General features: G+C 34.4%; 3 protein-coding genes across 3 annotated transcripts in view; 1 reads left to right on the forward strand and 2 right to left on the reverse strand.

Moving 5' to 3' along the window:
• Positions 1–691: 691 nt before the first annotated feature.
• On the reverse strand, positions 692–1,967 carry LOC131851822 (loricrin-like). Its single transcript, XM_059202386.1, has 2 exons — positions 1,898–1,967; positions 692–1,764 (listed from the first exon to the last, which is right to left on the reverse strand). Exons 1-2 carry the CDS (start codon positions 1,965–1,967, stop codon positions 692–694), a joined length of 1,143 nt encoding a protein of 380 aa, XP_059058369.1.
• A 2,167-nt stretch (positions 1,968–4,134) lies between these two features.
• LOC131851886 (uncharacterized) lies at positions 4,135–5,354 on the reverse strand. The gene is made up of 2 exons (XM_059202453.1): positions 5,285–5,354; positions 4,135–4,433 (listed from the first exon to the last, which is right to left on the reverse strand). The coding sequence occupies exons 1-2, from the start codon at positions 5,352–5,354 to the stop codon at positions 4,135–4,137; spliced, it is 369 nt and encodes a 122-aa protein (XP_059058436.1).
• A 1,081-nt stretch (positions 5,355–6,435) lies between these two features.
• LOC131851824 (ATP-binding cassette sub-family A member 17-like) overlaps positions 6,436–12,538 on the forward strand; it is a 30,571-nt gene continuing 24,468 nt past the window's right edge. Inside the window, exons 1-4 of the mRNA XM_059202387.1 lie at positions 6,436–6,536; positions 7,593–7,822; positions 10,094–10,200; positions 10,541–10,714. Of these exons, the coding sequence (XP_059058370.1) occupies positions 6,436–6,536; positions 7,593–7,822; positions 10,094–10,200; positions 10,541–10,714 (612 nt within the window). The remainder of the gene's footprint in view (positions 6,537–7,592; positions 7,823–10,093; positions 10,201–10,540; positions 10,715–12,538) is intronic.

Below are 12,538 nucleotides of genomic sequence, written 5' to 3' on the forward strand. Positions count from 1 at the left end.
TCCCTACTTTATATTACATTTGTGTGCAATGTAATTTACTTGTGGTTTATGATGACATAATAAAAGGTAATATCTGAATCAATTGTATTCCTTACTCATTAAATAATAATATTAAAACACACTTTATTAAAGTCCAAAATTCTCCATTACAAAGATGCCAAATGAAGGTATCATATTGGCACCAAAGGCGTTTATATAAGCTTTAATCAATGCTCTGGAACCCTGATATCAATGTTGATATGTTTGTTCTGATACTATACATAATATATATATGGTATAAATGCCCGATTTATTCAATTTTCTTACAACTCTATACTACATATTTTCAGGTTGTGAATTAATAATGCGTGGGTATTGTTGTGTTTATGACATATTAAAGAGTAACATATCAATGCAACCTTCAATACATATTTCTAATACGTTATTCCATCTCACTTTGGAGTCAGGAGAGGTAATATGGGGTTTTATCTATATGTAACTTTTCTTAACTGGATGTCCTTTGTTTGTCACTAGTTTAAAATACTCATTGTTAATTTTTGATCCTATGCTTATAGTTGACTAAGTAGAATGATTCTAATTAATTTAGTTAAAGAAAAAACAAAAATTTCTCACTATTTATTTTAATGTAATCACGAATTTTGTAGGAATAATATAATTATACAGACAATAACAGTAATTAATATTACGTACATTATTTACCACCAACGGACACTGCGATCGCTGGGCCACTGCGGCTTTTAGCGTTACTTTGGGCATAGTCATTTCTTCCACAGGTACTGCAACCTGATGTCTGAGATGCTTGCTGGCCTTGAGACGCTAGATCGGTAGCAGCACCAAGCGCTGACTGGGCATCTTGATACGACTGTTGACTAGAAGTACCATAACCCCCTCCAGAAATGCCTTCGCTGCCCACAACGTTTGATCCAGATGCACTTTGAGATTGTGCGCTAGATTTTCCATACGAGCCAGAACCAAAGTTTCCAGTTGAACCACTAGTAGCTGATGAACCACTAGTAGCAGATGAACCACTTCCCGATTCGGATCCAAGCTGTACCTGTTGCTGTCGTTGTTGCTGCAGTTCAGAACCTGCCACACCATATCCTCCTGATACACCACTACCTCTCAATCTTCCAAGTTCTCTTGGGCCACCCGATCTACCTGTATCTCTGGCATCAAATGACGAGCTTTGACTTTGAGAAGATGCACCAAATCCTCCCGAATGGGCTTGTTGCGTGTCTCTGTTATAACCATCATTTGACTGAAGTGATTGGCCATATCCACCATTAGAATTAAAACGACTGCCACCACTTTTTTGGAAAGAATATTGTGATTCTTTGAAGTTTCCACTTGTTTGAAATTGACCGCCGCCAGATCCACCGAAACTCGATGATTGCCCACCTCCACTTGAAAGTCCTGCATATCTAGAAGTGTCACCGTAACCAGAAGACTGGCCATTATATCTACCACCCGAATTACCAAATTCGGATTGTCTGCCGTAACCACCCGAACCACCATTACTTCCTGATGTGGCCACAGAAAATGCCTGACCAGATGCTTGAGCTCCTCCATCAGCAGCAGCTGCTGCACCGCTGAATACACCTTGCTGTGATCCATCATAATTTCGTGCGTATCCGCTCCAGTGGTGTGAGCGGAACCTCGGTGGCCAACGTGGAGGACCAGGCGGTGGTCCTTGTGGTGGTCGGAATCCATCTCCATCACCACAAACATCGCAAGGGGAACGTACTACTCTCTTTAATGCAGCATCTGCAAAAATAAAGTAGATATTCCAGACTAAATCTATAAACACTGAATACAATATACAAAATGATATTATTCCAATTCTATTTTTATCTCTATAAATGTTGAGCAGGTGCTTGATATCTCCCAAAAAACATACCTGCACTATTCTGCACACTTTGAACTGACAATGCGATCAGTACTAATAAGGCAAATATTGATTTAACCATCTTGATGAAGGTTCAGACAGCTCTGAGATAGACAATCCAAAATTGTCACATTTATAGGTAATTGATTGGTGAGATATTAGGCGTATTCCAAGAATAGTAACCTCGTCTGGTGGCGTCCACCAATTGGTAATGTAAACATATGGTTGTATTGTAGCACTTTAGATAATTCACACAATTTTGGTAGTGTGCACACATTCTGTGAGAACTAGGGGTTTTGTAAAGTAGTCGGTACTTAGTACTTTGGTTTAAAACCTTAAATTGAATTATCAATTAATAAACAAGGTGTTCCCACAATAATAACCAATTGAAGGATAACAGATAAATATTTTGAACTGAACTGAACTAAATTATCTAATAAATATAGAGCGGTGTAATGCTCTTAGAAAGTACAAATAGATACAGAAAAAATCTCTTTGAATCAAACTTTAATAGTCATCTTTTTAACGAGAATCAAATTTGCGTGTTACTCTTTTAAATAAATATTGTTCAGCATTACACCATTAAGGTTTGTGTGAATACAAACCGCCAAATAGCAAGATTGACAAAACTAATATAACTAGTTACTGGAGTACAAAATAAATCAGTCATAGTTATCAGAGCAGGCCAGTCCCTACGCCCTACAAGCAGCATCTGTTCACTGTTAATATAGATATGGTATTTTTCTTTATGGTGGCCATAATTACATTTCAGCAAGTCAGGGTTTTGTGTTATTTAGCTTTCCTTTGCTATTCCTTTGCTACGATGTAAGCAAAGGAAAACTGGAAATAAAATATGTATGGTATCCTGGGCCAGTATGAGTACTATCATGCAAGTATTATAAAACGTACCCATCAACGATTGCGAAATACTGTTCAACATCGATCGATCGGAATTAATTCGTAGACAAGAATTATCAGTATTATCCTTGACTCTACACCTTCCTGAGAGTAATCATCAACAGGGTAGTTCTATTTTTGTATTATCATGATATGGTATAGTGCCTGCGTCAATAGCTTATGTTGGCAGAGCACTACTGAAGGATGACAGGGTAACTGTGAAGTTAGGTCAATTAGCCCATCGATTGCAATTTCACCAAAAAATAACCAAAATCTAGACAGGATAATTAAAATTATCACATAACTTTACTTCGTTGGTTTATGGGTTTAGCATACAGCCTTACTTCCGATGGGCGCGGATTCGATTCCTCGCACAGTATTCATGAATATGATAATGCATGTATTTACCAAAAAATATATTTAAGTATTTATGTAAGTGGTCTAGTTAATATAACAAAGCCTATGCTGGTTGCATAGGCTTTGTTTAGTTTGACACTATGTATAAGGCGTCAAACCAACTGTCAATCTCAACTACTCGGGTTAGGACCTCATGGTACTGAGTTGTAGTCTGACGGTTTGTGTTGCACTATATCTGAACAAAAAAACCATGTTCAATATATTGTTTCTCATAATAACTATACAAAGATCTACTAGTTGATAAATTGACTTGAGTATATCACGTAGTATAACAAGGATAGGATCACGTAGGATAAAAAAGGTGCAAATTTTGATGAAACTACAGTAATATAGCTTGTACATCTGATTAACACATAGGCTATAAATTTCACGCGGGCGATACCATAGGTACAGCTAGAGTATACCATAAAATGTCGGAATATCAAATTTGCTCGACACCAAAAATAATTTGTGTCCATTTATATTTCTGCCGATTTTTCCGTGATAGAAACATACTGTTATTTATCACGACGTCACCAATTAACAATGCCCCTGACTCCCCATGTGGTATTACAGTCGAGAAGGTGTATAAAAAAATACATTTTGAATAAAAGAAACACAATTTGGTATATAAAAAAATAACTTTAAATTTCCTTTTTGCACTGTTACAATTAATTCATTTACGAGAGGTTGGTTACAATTACATAAATCACAATTAATTCTAATTATTAATATAATAACAATCAGTTAATATATAAATTTAACAAATTAATACAAGACACAATGGATTCTAATATTCCGACCGAAAATTGAACGTGTTAATGAACGTGTCAACACGACAACATCGATAATTGACAATGCCTCTGACCACTGCATCTGCGATAACAGTCTTGATCAGTATATATGTATAAACTAAATAATTAATATATCTACTAAGCAAGAAGATTATAATGTCTTCACTTCCCTCCCGCAGCAGAATTCGCACTTGACTGCGAGACGCCACCCCGGCTTATGCTAATACTTTTCGATATACTCAGAGACCCGGAACCACCGCCTAATCCTCTTCCATAACCCCTTCCATAGTCAAAACGAGGTGGAGGTGGGGGTGGACCTCTTAGTCTTCCATATTCGCCACCAATAAATCTGGGTTGGTAATTACCACCACCGTAACCTGGTCTGCCGTAGGCACCAGCGCTGGCTTGTGCGTTTGAATTGGCATAGGATCCAAATTGCGGTGAGCGTGCTTCACGAGTAGCTGAAGTAAAAAATAAAATAAATTATGATATGAGTTTCGTTAATATTTTTCTTAAAATTTGGATTCCGTAAAGTAGTTGAAGTGTGGGTTGTATAATTTATTGTTGTTGAATATTGTTTAATTAAGCTTAAAAAATGCAAATTGAACATTAAAAAATTGTGTAAAAATTTGACGTTCATAAGCGGCTAAAATGTCCTACATGAATAAATGATTTTTGAATTTAGAATTTTTTGAATTTTAATTTTCTCGATAAGGTCAGAAAGCCGTAACCTATAGCCTACATTTTACCATCGCATTGATAGCCATCCACAGGGAATTCATCCCCATACAACGTTACCTACGTTGTATGGGACAGTGCGATTTCAGAGGAGCCTCCTCCCGCGTAGGTACACTTAAATTGTGGAATGCAACGCGCACGTTACATCTCTGATTTTCCCGGCGTCAAAGGATACATTAATTATTTATCATCAGAGGACCTGTGCTTGTTGCGTTTGCGAGAATGTCAATTCTCGTAGTAAATTTAATTAAACAAAAATAAGTCTGAAATGTTTTTGACAGTTTAGCATGAAAACTTCTAAAGGAATAATTAATACATATAAAAATTTGGATTTTTTTATACGTAATAAGTTATGTATAATATATGGCGTGAAATTGTTAGGGTAAACTTCGAGGGGTTCCTCCTGGAATTCATAATGGGTTATTCCCGGTCAATTCGCAATGATGAGCTAACTGACCTGACTTCATCTTCAACACGTAATCTTCTACTAGTATCCCTACAACGTACACCATTAACTCCGGGTACACCATATATTATCATGAACTTAAAAATTATCTGTATTATTTCCACTGACCTGCATCTGTTGTAATGAAATTAAGAGCTACTAGAAGAACAATTCCAACACAAACTGTTAGGTGAGCCATCTTGTTCTATTAAATCAAAGGCTTGGGACTGACATAACATCATAAATCATGTCTATATATATTACTCACATAATTATGTTAAGTTCTATTTAGTACGCATATGACAATTTTCGCGTTTCAATATTTAGTTAATGTACTTAATCTTTATTAGAATGTATTAGAGGTTATTTTCCAATGTTTCAGATACATGTAGCTATTTTATAGGTATTGTTTGGTATAGGGAAATCACTTATAACGTCGATGACCTATTATTAAATATTTGACTATTGTATTTGCGTGACTCTAAGGTTTAGGTTGACTATATTGATGAAGGTAGTAAAGGTAATCGGGAAATCATGTTTCGGATTTTTCCTATTTGATTATTCGTCAGGGAGGTTGAAAATGGTTTCTTTGCAAACTCAATGTCTAAATGACTTTCCAGCACTGGTACGAGTTTTTTTCCGAACCGATACGATATTGAAACCTTAAAGAAAATTTATTCCTATAATGCTGGCAACGCATTTGAAATTTCCCTGGAGTTGCGAGTGCTTATGGGCGCCTGAAATTACTCCCATCAAGTGAGCCGCAAGTTCCTTTGTACAGTTCATTCATTTGTACCTTAAGCTACAGAAAAAAAGTCAAAATAATTTATTCATATAGGAGACTTTCGGAAACTTATGCATTATTTATTTTTATCACCATCCCTACCAATCGCAATGAATAAAATATTTAGAATACGCTACTGATTAAAAAAATTCTTTCAACTATTGAATTATTAAAACAACTAATAAATGGAGAGTAATGTCGAATAGGGATAAGGATTAGGTTAGGAAATTATATAGGATATGATATTTACAAATAATATACATACATTTTCTTTGCTAGTTATAAATTAAAGACGTTTCCCCGTTTTGTTGTTGGCGAAATACCCTAAAATCGGGGTGAATGGCATACCACAAGAGAGTAATGTCAAATGTAAGAAAAATATTCGAAAGTAGGTAGGTAATTTTACTGTCATTGTCAACGTCAAAAAATATATTATTTCTTGATAGAAAACTATTATAAGTTTCATAAAACTCTTTAGAAATCTTTAGAATTTGCAATGTTTTCAATCAAGAAACTGGAAGAACCGAAGAAACGTGACAGAAGTCGTTTCCAACGACACTCCAGTATTCTTATATGGAAATGCTACCTACAAAGACAGTATGTCTTTAATTATTTAATATCTCATTTAATTATTACCATCTAACAGCAGTTTTATCAATGTGAAGTTGAATAGAAAGTATTCTATACTCTTGTGATTGATGTCATATCCTATTCTAACAGACGCATTGCAATTAAAGGGAAACGAGTCTATTGTTTCCATTTAATTACGATGACCTGAATGGAAGTTTGAACGCCTAGCGAACTAAAGTCAGGCAGAAGTGTAAGGACCTACGGCAATAGAATAGTTTTAAGCATTTTGTGTTTTATTCAGAATAATCTTTATTTCTCTCAAATAATAAACCATTACAGTTGCTGCTTATAAAATTTATAAATAATAATCGAGACAAAACAGTCTATAACTCAGAGGGGGCAGTGAGTCCACCCTACCCTGCTATTTTGTTATAGCCTTTATTAGTATATTAACACACACAATTTCTAAACTGTCCTATCCTAACAAAGTAAACATACAAATTTGAGAATATGGTCTCTATATCTTTGAATGTATTTGTTATAATAATTCACAAACATTCGAATAACTTGCCAAACATTAACATTTACAAATTACGAATTTGATTATATTGTAACATACTCGTAAACTACTAGCTATTATCCACAATGTAAATAATGATGCTTTGCATCTTTTTTTGATTAGTTTGGCAAAAACCACTAACACGCTATCACAGCTTGCATTATAAGTATTATGAGGTGAATAGATTATTATTATTGAACTAGCTTTTACGCGCGGCTTTGCGTTAATGTATCCCCTTAGGGGTGGAATTTATCAAAATCCTTTCTCAACGTCATAGTAGCTTTATGTATGCAAAGTCTCAGCCCGATCGGTTTAAAATTGACAAAGTTTTATATAAACTTTCATCCCCTATTTTATCCCTTTCGGGGTAGAATTAATCAAAATCCTTTCTTAGCGGATGCCTACGTCATAACATCTACCTGCATCCCAAATTTCAGCCCGATCCGTCCAGTGGTTTGGGCTGTGCGTTGATAGATCACTACGTCAGTCATCTTTGAGTTATATATACTTAGATATTATTTTAGACGAAGATGGAGGCTGCTGGTAGCTGAAACCTTGTTTGCCGGTGTGCTATTTCTCATAGCAGTATTCACAGCTGTACCCGTATTCCTAACGCCATTACAAACAGAACCTGAACCTCCTCTCGCCTCCTCTGATCTCCTGGCATCATCAAGAAACAACTTTATAGGATATGCTCCCAATACAGAGCCTTATATAAGTATCATGTTGAGAGCAGCAGAACTGTTGCAAACAAGTAAGTTTTAATTCTATAATACCGACTTTTTTTATTAGGTACGTATTGTATAAAAAGTTGTGTATAATACCTATTATATACAACTTTTACACAACGTGTAGGGGGGAAAACTGGTTGTTAGTAATGTAGATTGATGACCCTACTGCTAGCAATGTACTATGTCAGGCTGTTAGGCAGGCGCGGTTCCCTCTGGAAACCATCATGACACATTTCTGGTAATTTGCTAACTGACCTAACCTCATATTTATCTTATCATCCTCCGCTGGTGCCTCGCCAGCGTAAACCGATAACACAGGCGGGTGCACCATTCTATTAACATCCAATAAAGAATAATACACTAAAAATATAATACACTAATATATAACACTAAAAAAAGGAATATACACACCGGAATAAAACACAGGCCTGTATGTCGTGACATGAAAAGCGGCAGATATTACTTTACAATCAAATTAAATAAAAAATAGGTAGACTTTATATAAAGTCGTCTATGTACCTGTATCTACTGATTAACAACTTGATTTGTAGCTGCGTTTTAATGGTGAGATATGGAAGTGAAATTACAGAGTATGGAGGCATATCACAGTCCTCAGCAATAGCAACACAAGAGGCATCAGGTAACAACGTGATGTCTACTGTATATATGTGATTATTACCACTTACCAATAGACGGGGCGTGAGCTTGGTTACCATTCTGTTATATAAAATACTAGCTGTGCCTGCGACTTCATCCGCGTGGAATTTAAGTTTATTTTTCTAAAAAAATATTTTTTCTAAAATAAAAATAGCCTAAGTTAGTAATAAAAATAGCCTCCTTATTACATCAGCTACCTGCCAATAAAGGTCCCGACAAAATTGGTTCAGCCATTTTAGAGATTAGCCAGAACAAACAGACACAAAAACTTTATAAAATGTTATTTTGTTGTATGTCCCGTATTTATATTCATATGTATATAGTAAAAAACGGTTACTTCAATATTACAAACAGACACTCCAATTTATATGTATAGACTAGCAAACACGCATAACTTCGTTTACGCCAAATTTTCCCCGTTTTTGCAACATTTTTTACTGCAGCTCCTCTGCCATTTCACGCAATGCGTGATATTATATAGCTCCCTCAATAAAAGGGCTATCCAACACTAGAATTTTCAATTATTGGTACAGTAGATCCAGATATTATCTTCTACAACCTCACAAACTGTGTCTACCTATGTATATAAATATAGAAAAATAACCGATTTAGTAATTTGGTTATCATAATTATTTATATCAACTTGAGTCAAGTCTATTTTTGTTTATAATCATATAAATAGAAATAGAATTGTTAATTTATTATTAATAGATTCTTGTGTTATTGAAAATCATGTTGGTTGCACATTTTATTTTGGTTATGCATAGTATTGTACACCTTTTCTTAATTTTTTTAATTCATTATCTTTCACGTAGGGTTGTTAAACTAATATTATAAATGCGAAAGTAACTCTGTCTCTCTCCCTCCTAACTGTCTGTCTGTCTGTGTGTCTCGCTTTCACGCCAAAACTACTGAACCGATTTAAATGAAATTTGGTACACAGATAGTCTAGACCCTCAGAAAGGACATAGGCTACTTTTTAACGCGAATAAAGGATTGTAAGGAGTTGAAAAGGGAGATCAAGGATTGTATGGAAGTATTGTCATTTTTAAAACTAGAATCTAGAAACTAATTTTTTAGGCTGTTCATTAAATACCTACTATAAATATAACTAAGTTTGTAAAATTGTTACCCTTAAGGGGATAAAAAATAGGGGATGAAAGTTTGACTAGAAAATCGTAATTTTTTAATCTCATCATTGCAGCCCGGAAGACGTCCACTGCTGGACATAGGTCCCACCCAAAAAAACGTCCACGACGAATTTTTTCAATCTATAACGAGGAATCTTTTTTCTTTTTTTGGGTTAGATTATTAAATATTTTTTCTATATTTGGTCAAGGTCACTATAACACGCGGTCGTATGCGATCATAGCTAGTAATAGAATATAACAAATGAAGTTATTAATATTATTATTATAGCGTCTCTTAACAATATTTAAAAAGGGTACAATGTCATACACATGTTTATAGAACGAATAAATTTTGATTTGCTCTCTTTTTAACTTTTTCATTGATCTTCGAGACCTACCTTATTAGTAATACAGATGTAGGTGTTGTTCTCTTTGACATTATTATATTTTAATTATTTACACCGTATTTGTAATGTAAATCCTTATAAATAACCTTTGCTGTTGCAGATATAATGAATGCGGCCACTGAAGACGATCTTAACAATATATTATATAACCTTTCTATGGAGAAGCCGATTAACAACTCAGTTATATGGGTGGTTTGGAAGCCCAAGGTATTTTTTGATGGAAAATATATATTTTTTTATTTCAGGCTACTAATAGGCCTATTTTAGAAAAATAAATTCCACGCGGACGTAGTCGCGGGTGCAGCTAGTATACAAAATGACTTTATATAATTCATTGACATCGGAATATATGTAATATCATTATACTATAAATATATTTAGGTGTTATTTTGTACCACCGAACAGTCAACACTAGGTTTCCAAACTGTATGCTAAAAGAAAAACAAAAAACAATTAGAAAGTTAATTCAATCAAGAAATGCTATCAAAATTGAAATGAAATGCAAAATAATTAAAACTCTTTATTGATCCTTTCAATTTGTTAATAGGATGAGAATATGTGGAAGTTCAGCATAAGGAGCACAGAGCGTGCTCGGTATGTGAGCAGCACAGAGAGCACAGAGTACCCGAATCCTCATCTGCGAGCTGGTTTCCTGGGTGTGCAGACGGCTGTCAGCCAGGCAGTTCTAGAGCACGTTAGTCCCACGATACCTATGTACGAGGTTTGTTTGATACTGACATTCCCTGGTAGTCCCGTCAATTCGTGACCACGGTGAGGTCACCGTGGTCACGAATTGACGACTAGGTAGTCGAAAGGGGGAAAGAGGATTATTAGTAATGTGGATTGATGATCTTATTGCTAGCAATGTACCGTATTAGGTAGATCTCCACGCGGTTTCCCCTGGAAACCACCGTGATAAGGCCCATTGATTTTTTTATAGCAACCGTAAGTACCAAAAATGTAAAGGAGCAGTGTTTGTACGATATATATTTAATTAATATATATGTTTTTGTGCGTAGTACTGATATTAACGACGTATTTATTAGTCCCTTTGTTTGTGTGTTTGTGTACGCTGATCTCAACGTATTTGTATGAGACTCTCATTAATGTATTGTTAGAGGTGACCACAATATTTAGTGTTTCTTTTCTTAAGTAGGTTTACAATTACAGAATTATAAGTTACTGTTTTTTTTAATATCATGCGTACAAAGTCGCGTGCACAGCTAGTATGTACCATTGAGGAATAACGTCTTAGTCCACAAAAATGGCAATCCAGTATATTTTGTGATGTTTATGATGCTGCTCATGAATATAATAGACGGTCTCTGTGGTCTAGGGATTAAGTACACCGCTTTACTTTCGATGGTAGCGAGTTCGATTCTTCGCACGGTACAAACATTTGTATTAATTACGTATTTATAAAAAAATGTATTTCAGGATTAGTATCAGTTACCTAGTATCTATAACACAAGTTCTACCTAGCTTGGGACTAGATGGCGCTGTGTAAATTGTCCAGTTATTATTACTACATAAGCAACAATTGCCATATCCTATCAATTAACCTATAGGTGTCTATGACATTATAAAATAATAAGACTATATCATCAAGGCAAGATAAGATATAATTAATTAAAAACAAAATGTATGGTTTCTAGTAAGAATTTCTCGTATAAAATATATGTCAAATGAGGTGCGGCGATAACACCGCAAAATAATTGTAACAGCGCATCTAATCAGCATGGTCACGTACATAATACATCAATGGCTGACAACCTGTTTACGCGGTTATCATTGACGGCAATGCGTCATCTTGTTTACAAGCAATGAAGTGTAAAATATTTTGCTATATAGTTTATGTCAAGAGTTTAAAATATAACCTGTTTAATATCAATATTTAACAATAAAATAAGTAGATATTGGGCCACGGTCTCTTGTATTAAGATGTATATTAAATCTCAATTACATTAAGTTACATATAACTTCGTATACCTAAGTAAGTATATGCGGTTCTCACATTTCAGTTTTAATATTCATATGTTTATATATGTTCATATCCATATGTTTATACTGTACATGTCTTTATATAATATATGTTTAAAAATATTATTTAATAAAATAAATACTAATTTTACTTCTAAAATAAGGTAAAAACGTTAGTGCTTGAAATCAGGAATAAATTTTTTTATTAATCGACAAAAGAATTATGCAAATCTAAATAATCTACTGGTAAAGGCTATAACAGAATAACAGAGAGGGTGGACTCACTGTGTCCACTGAGCTATAGACCGTTTTGTCTCCTTCATTACTTTTATATTTTATTATTGTATGGGCAGTAATTGTATTAGTTTTTGTTTGAGACAAGTAAAGATGATTATTATTATTATTATATTATAAGTTGTAGTGTGTAAGATAAATATAAAAAAATGCAATCGTATTGAGAAAACCTTCCTTTGGTTAGTCGGTGAAAAAAACAATTGCGTATGTCATGATGTTGATTAAAAAGCCCTAAAATTTCTTATTGTATGTATAATGTTACATTTTATAC

Source organism: Achroia grisella, unplaced genomic scaffold (genome assembly GCF_030625045.1).
Source record: "Achroia grisella isolate CSIRO2021 unplaced genomic scaffold, CSIRO_AGI_Agris_v1 utg808, whole genome shotgun sequence".
Classification (NCBI taxonomy): Eukaryota; Metazoa; Arthropoda; class Insecta; order Lepidoptera; family Pyralidae; genus Achroia; species Achroia grisella.

Bases quoted from the DNA above. Each gene is read 5' to 3' on its own strand.
- LOC131851822 (XM_059202386.1), bottom strand. From the start codon at position 1,967: ATGGTTAAATCAATATTTGCCTTATTAGTACTGATCGCATTGTCAGTT. The intron at 1,765-1,897 runs GTATGTTTTTTG...TTATTTTTGCAG, and splicing joins AAGTGTGCAGAATAGTGCAG to ATGCTGCATTAAAGAGAGTA.
- LOC131851886 (XM_059202453.1), bottom strand. From the start codon at position 5,354: ATGGCTCACCTAACAGTTTGTGTTGGAATTGTTCTTCTAGTAGCTCTT. The intron at 4,434-5,284 runs GTCAGTGGAAAT...TTTTTACTTCAG, and splicing joins TTTCATTACAACAGATGCAG to CTACTCGTGAAGCACGCTCA.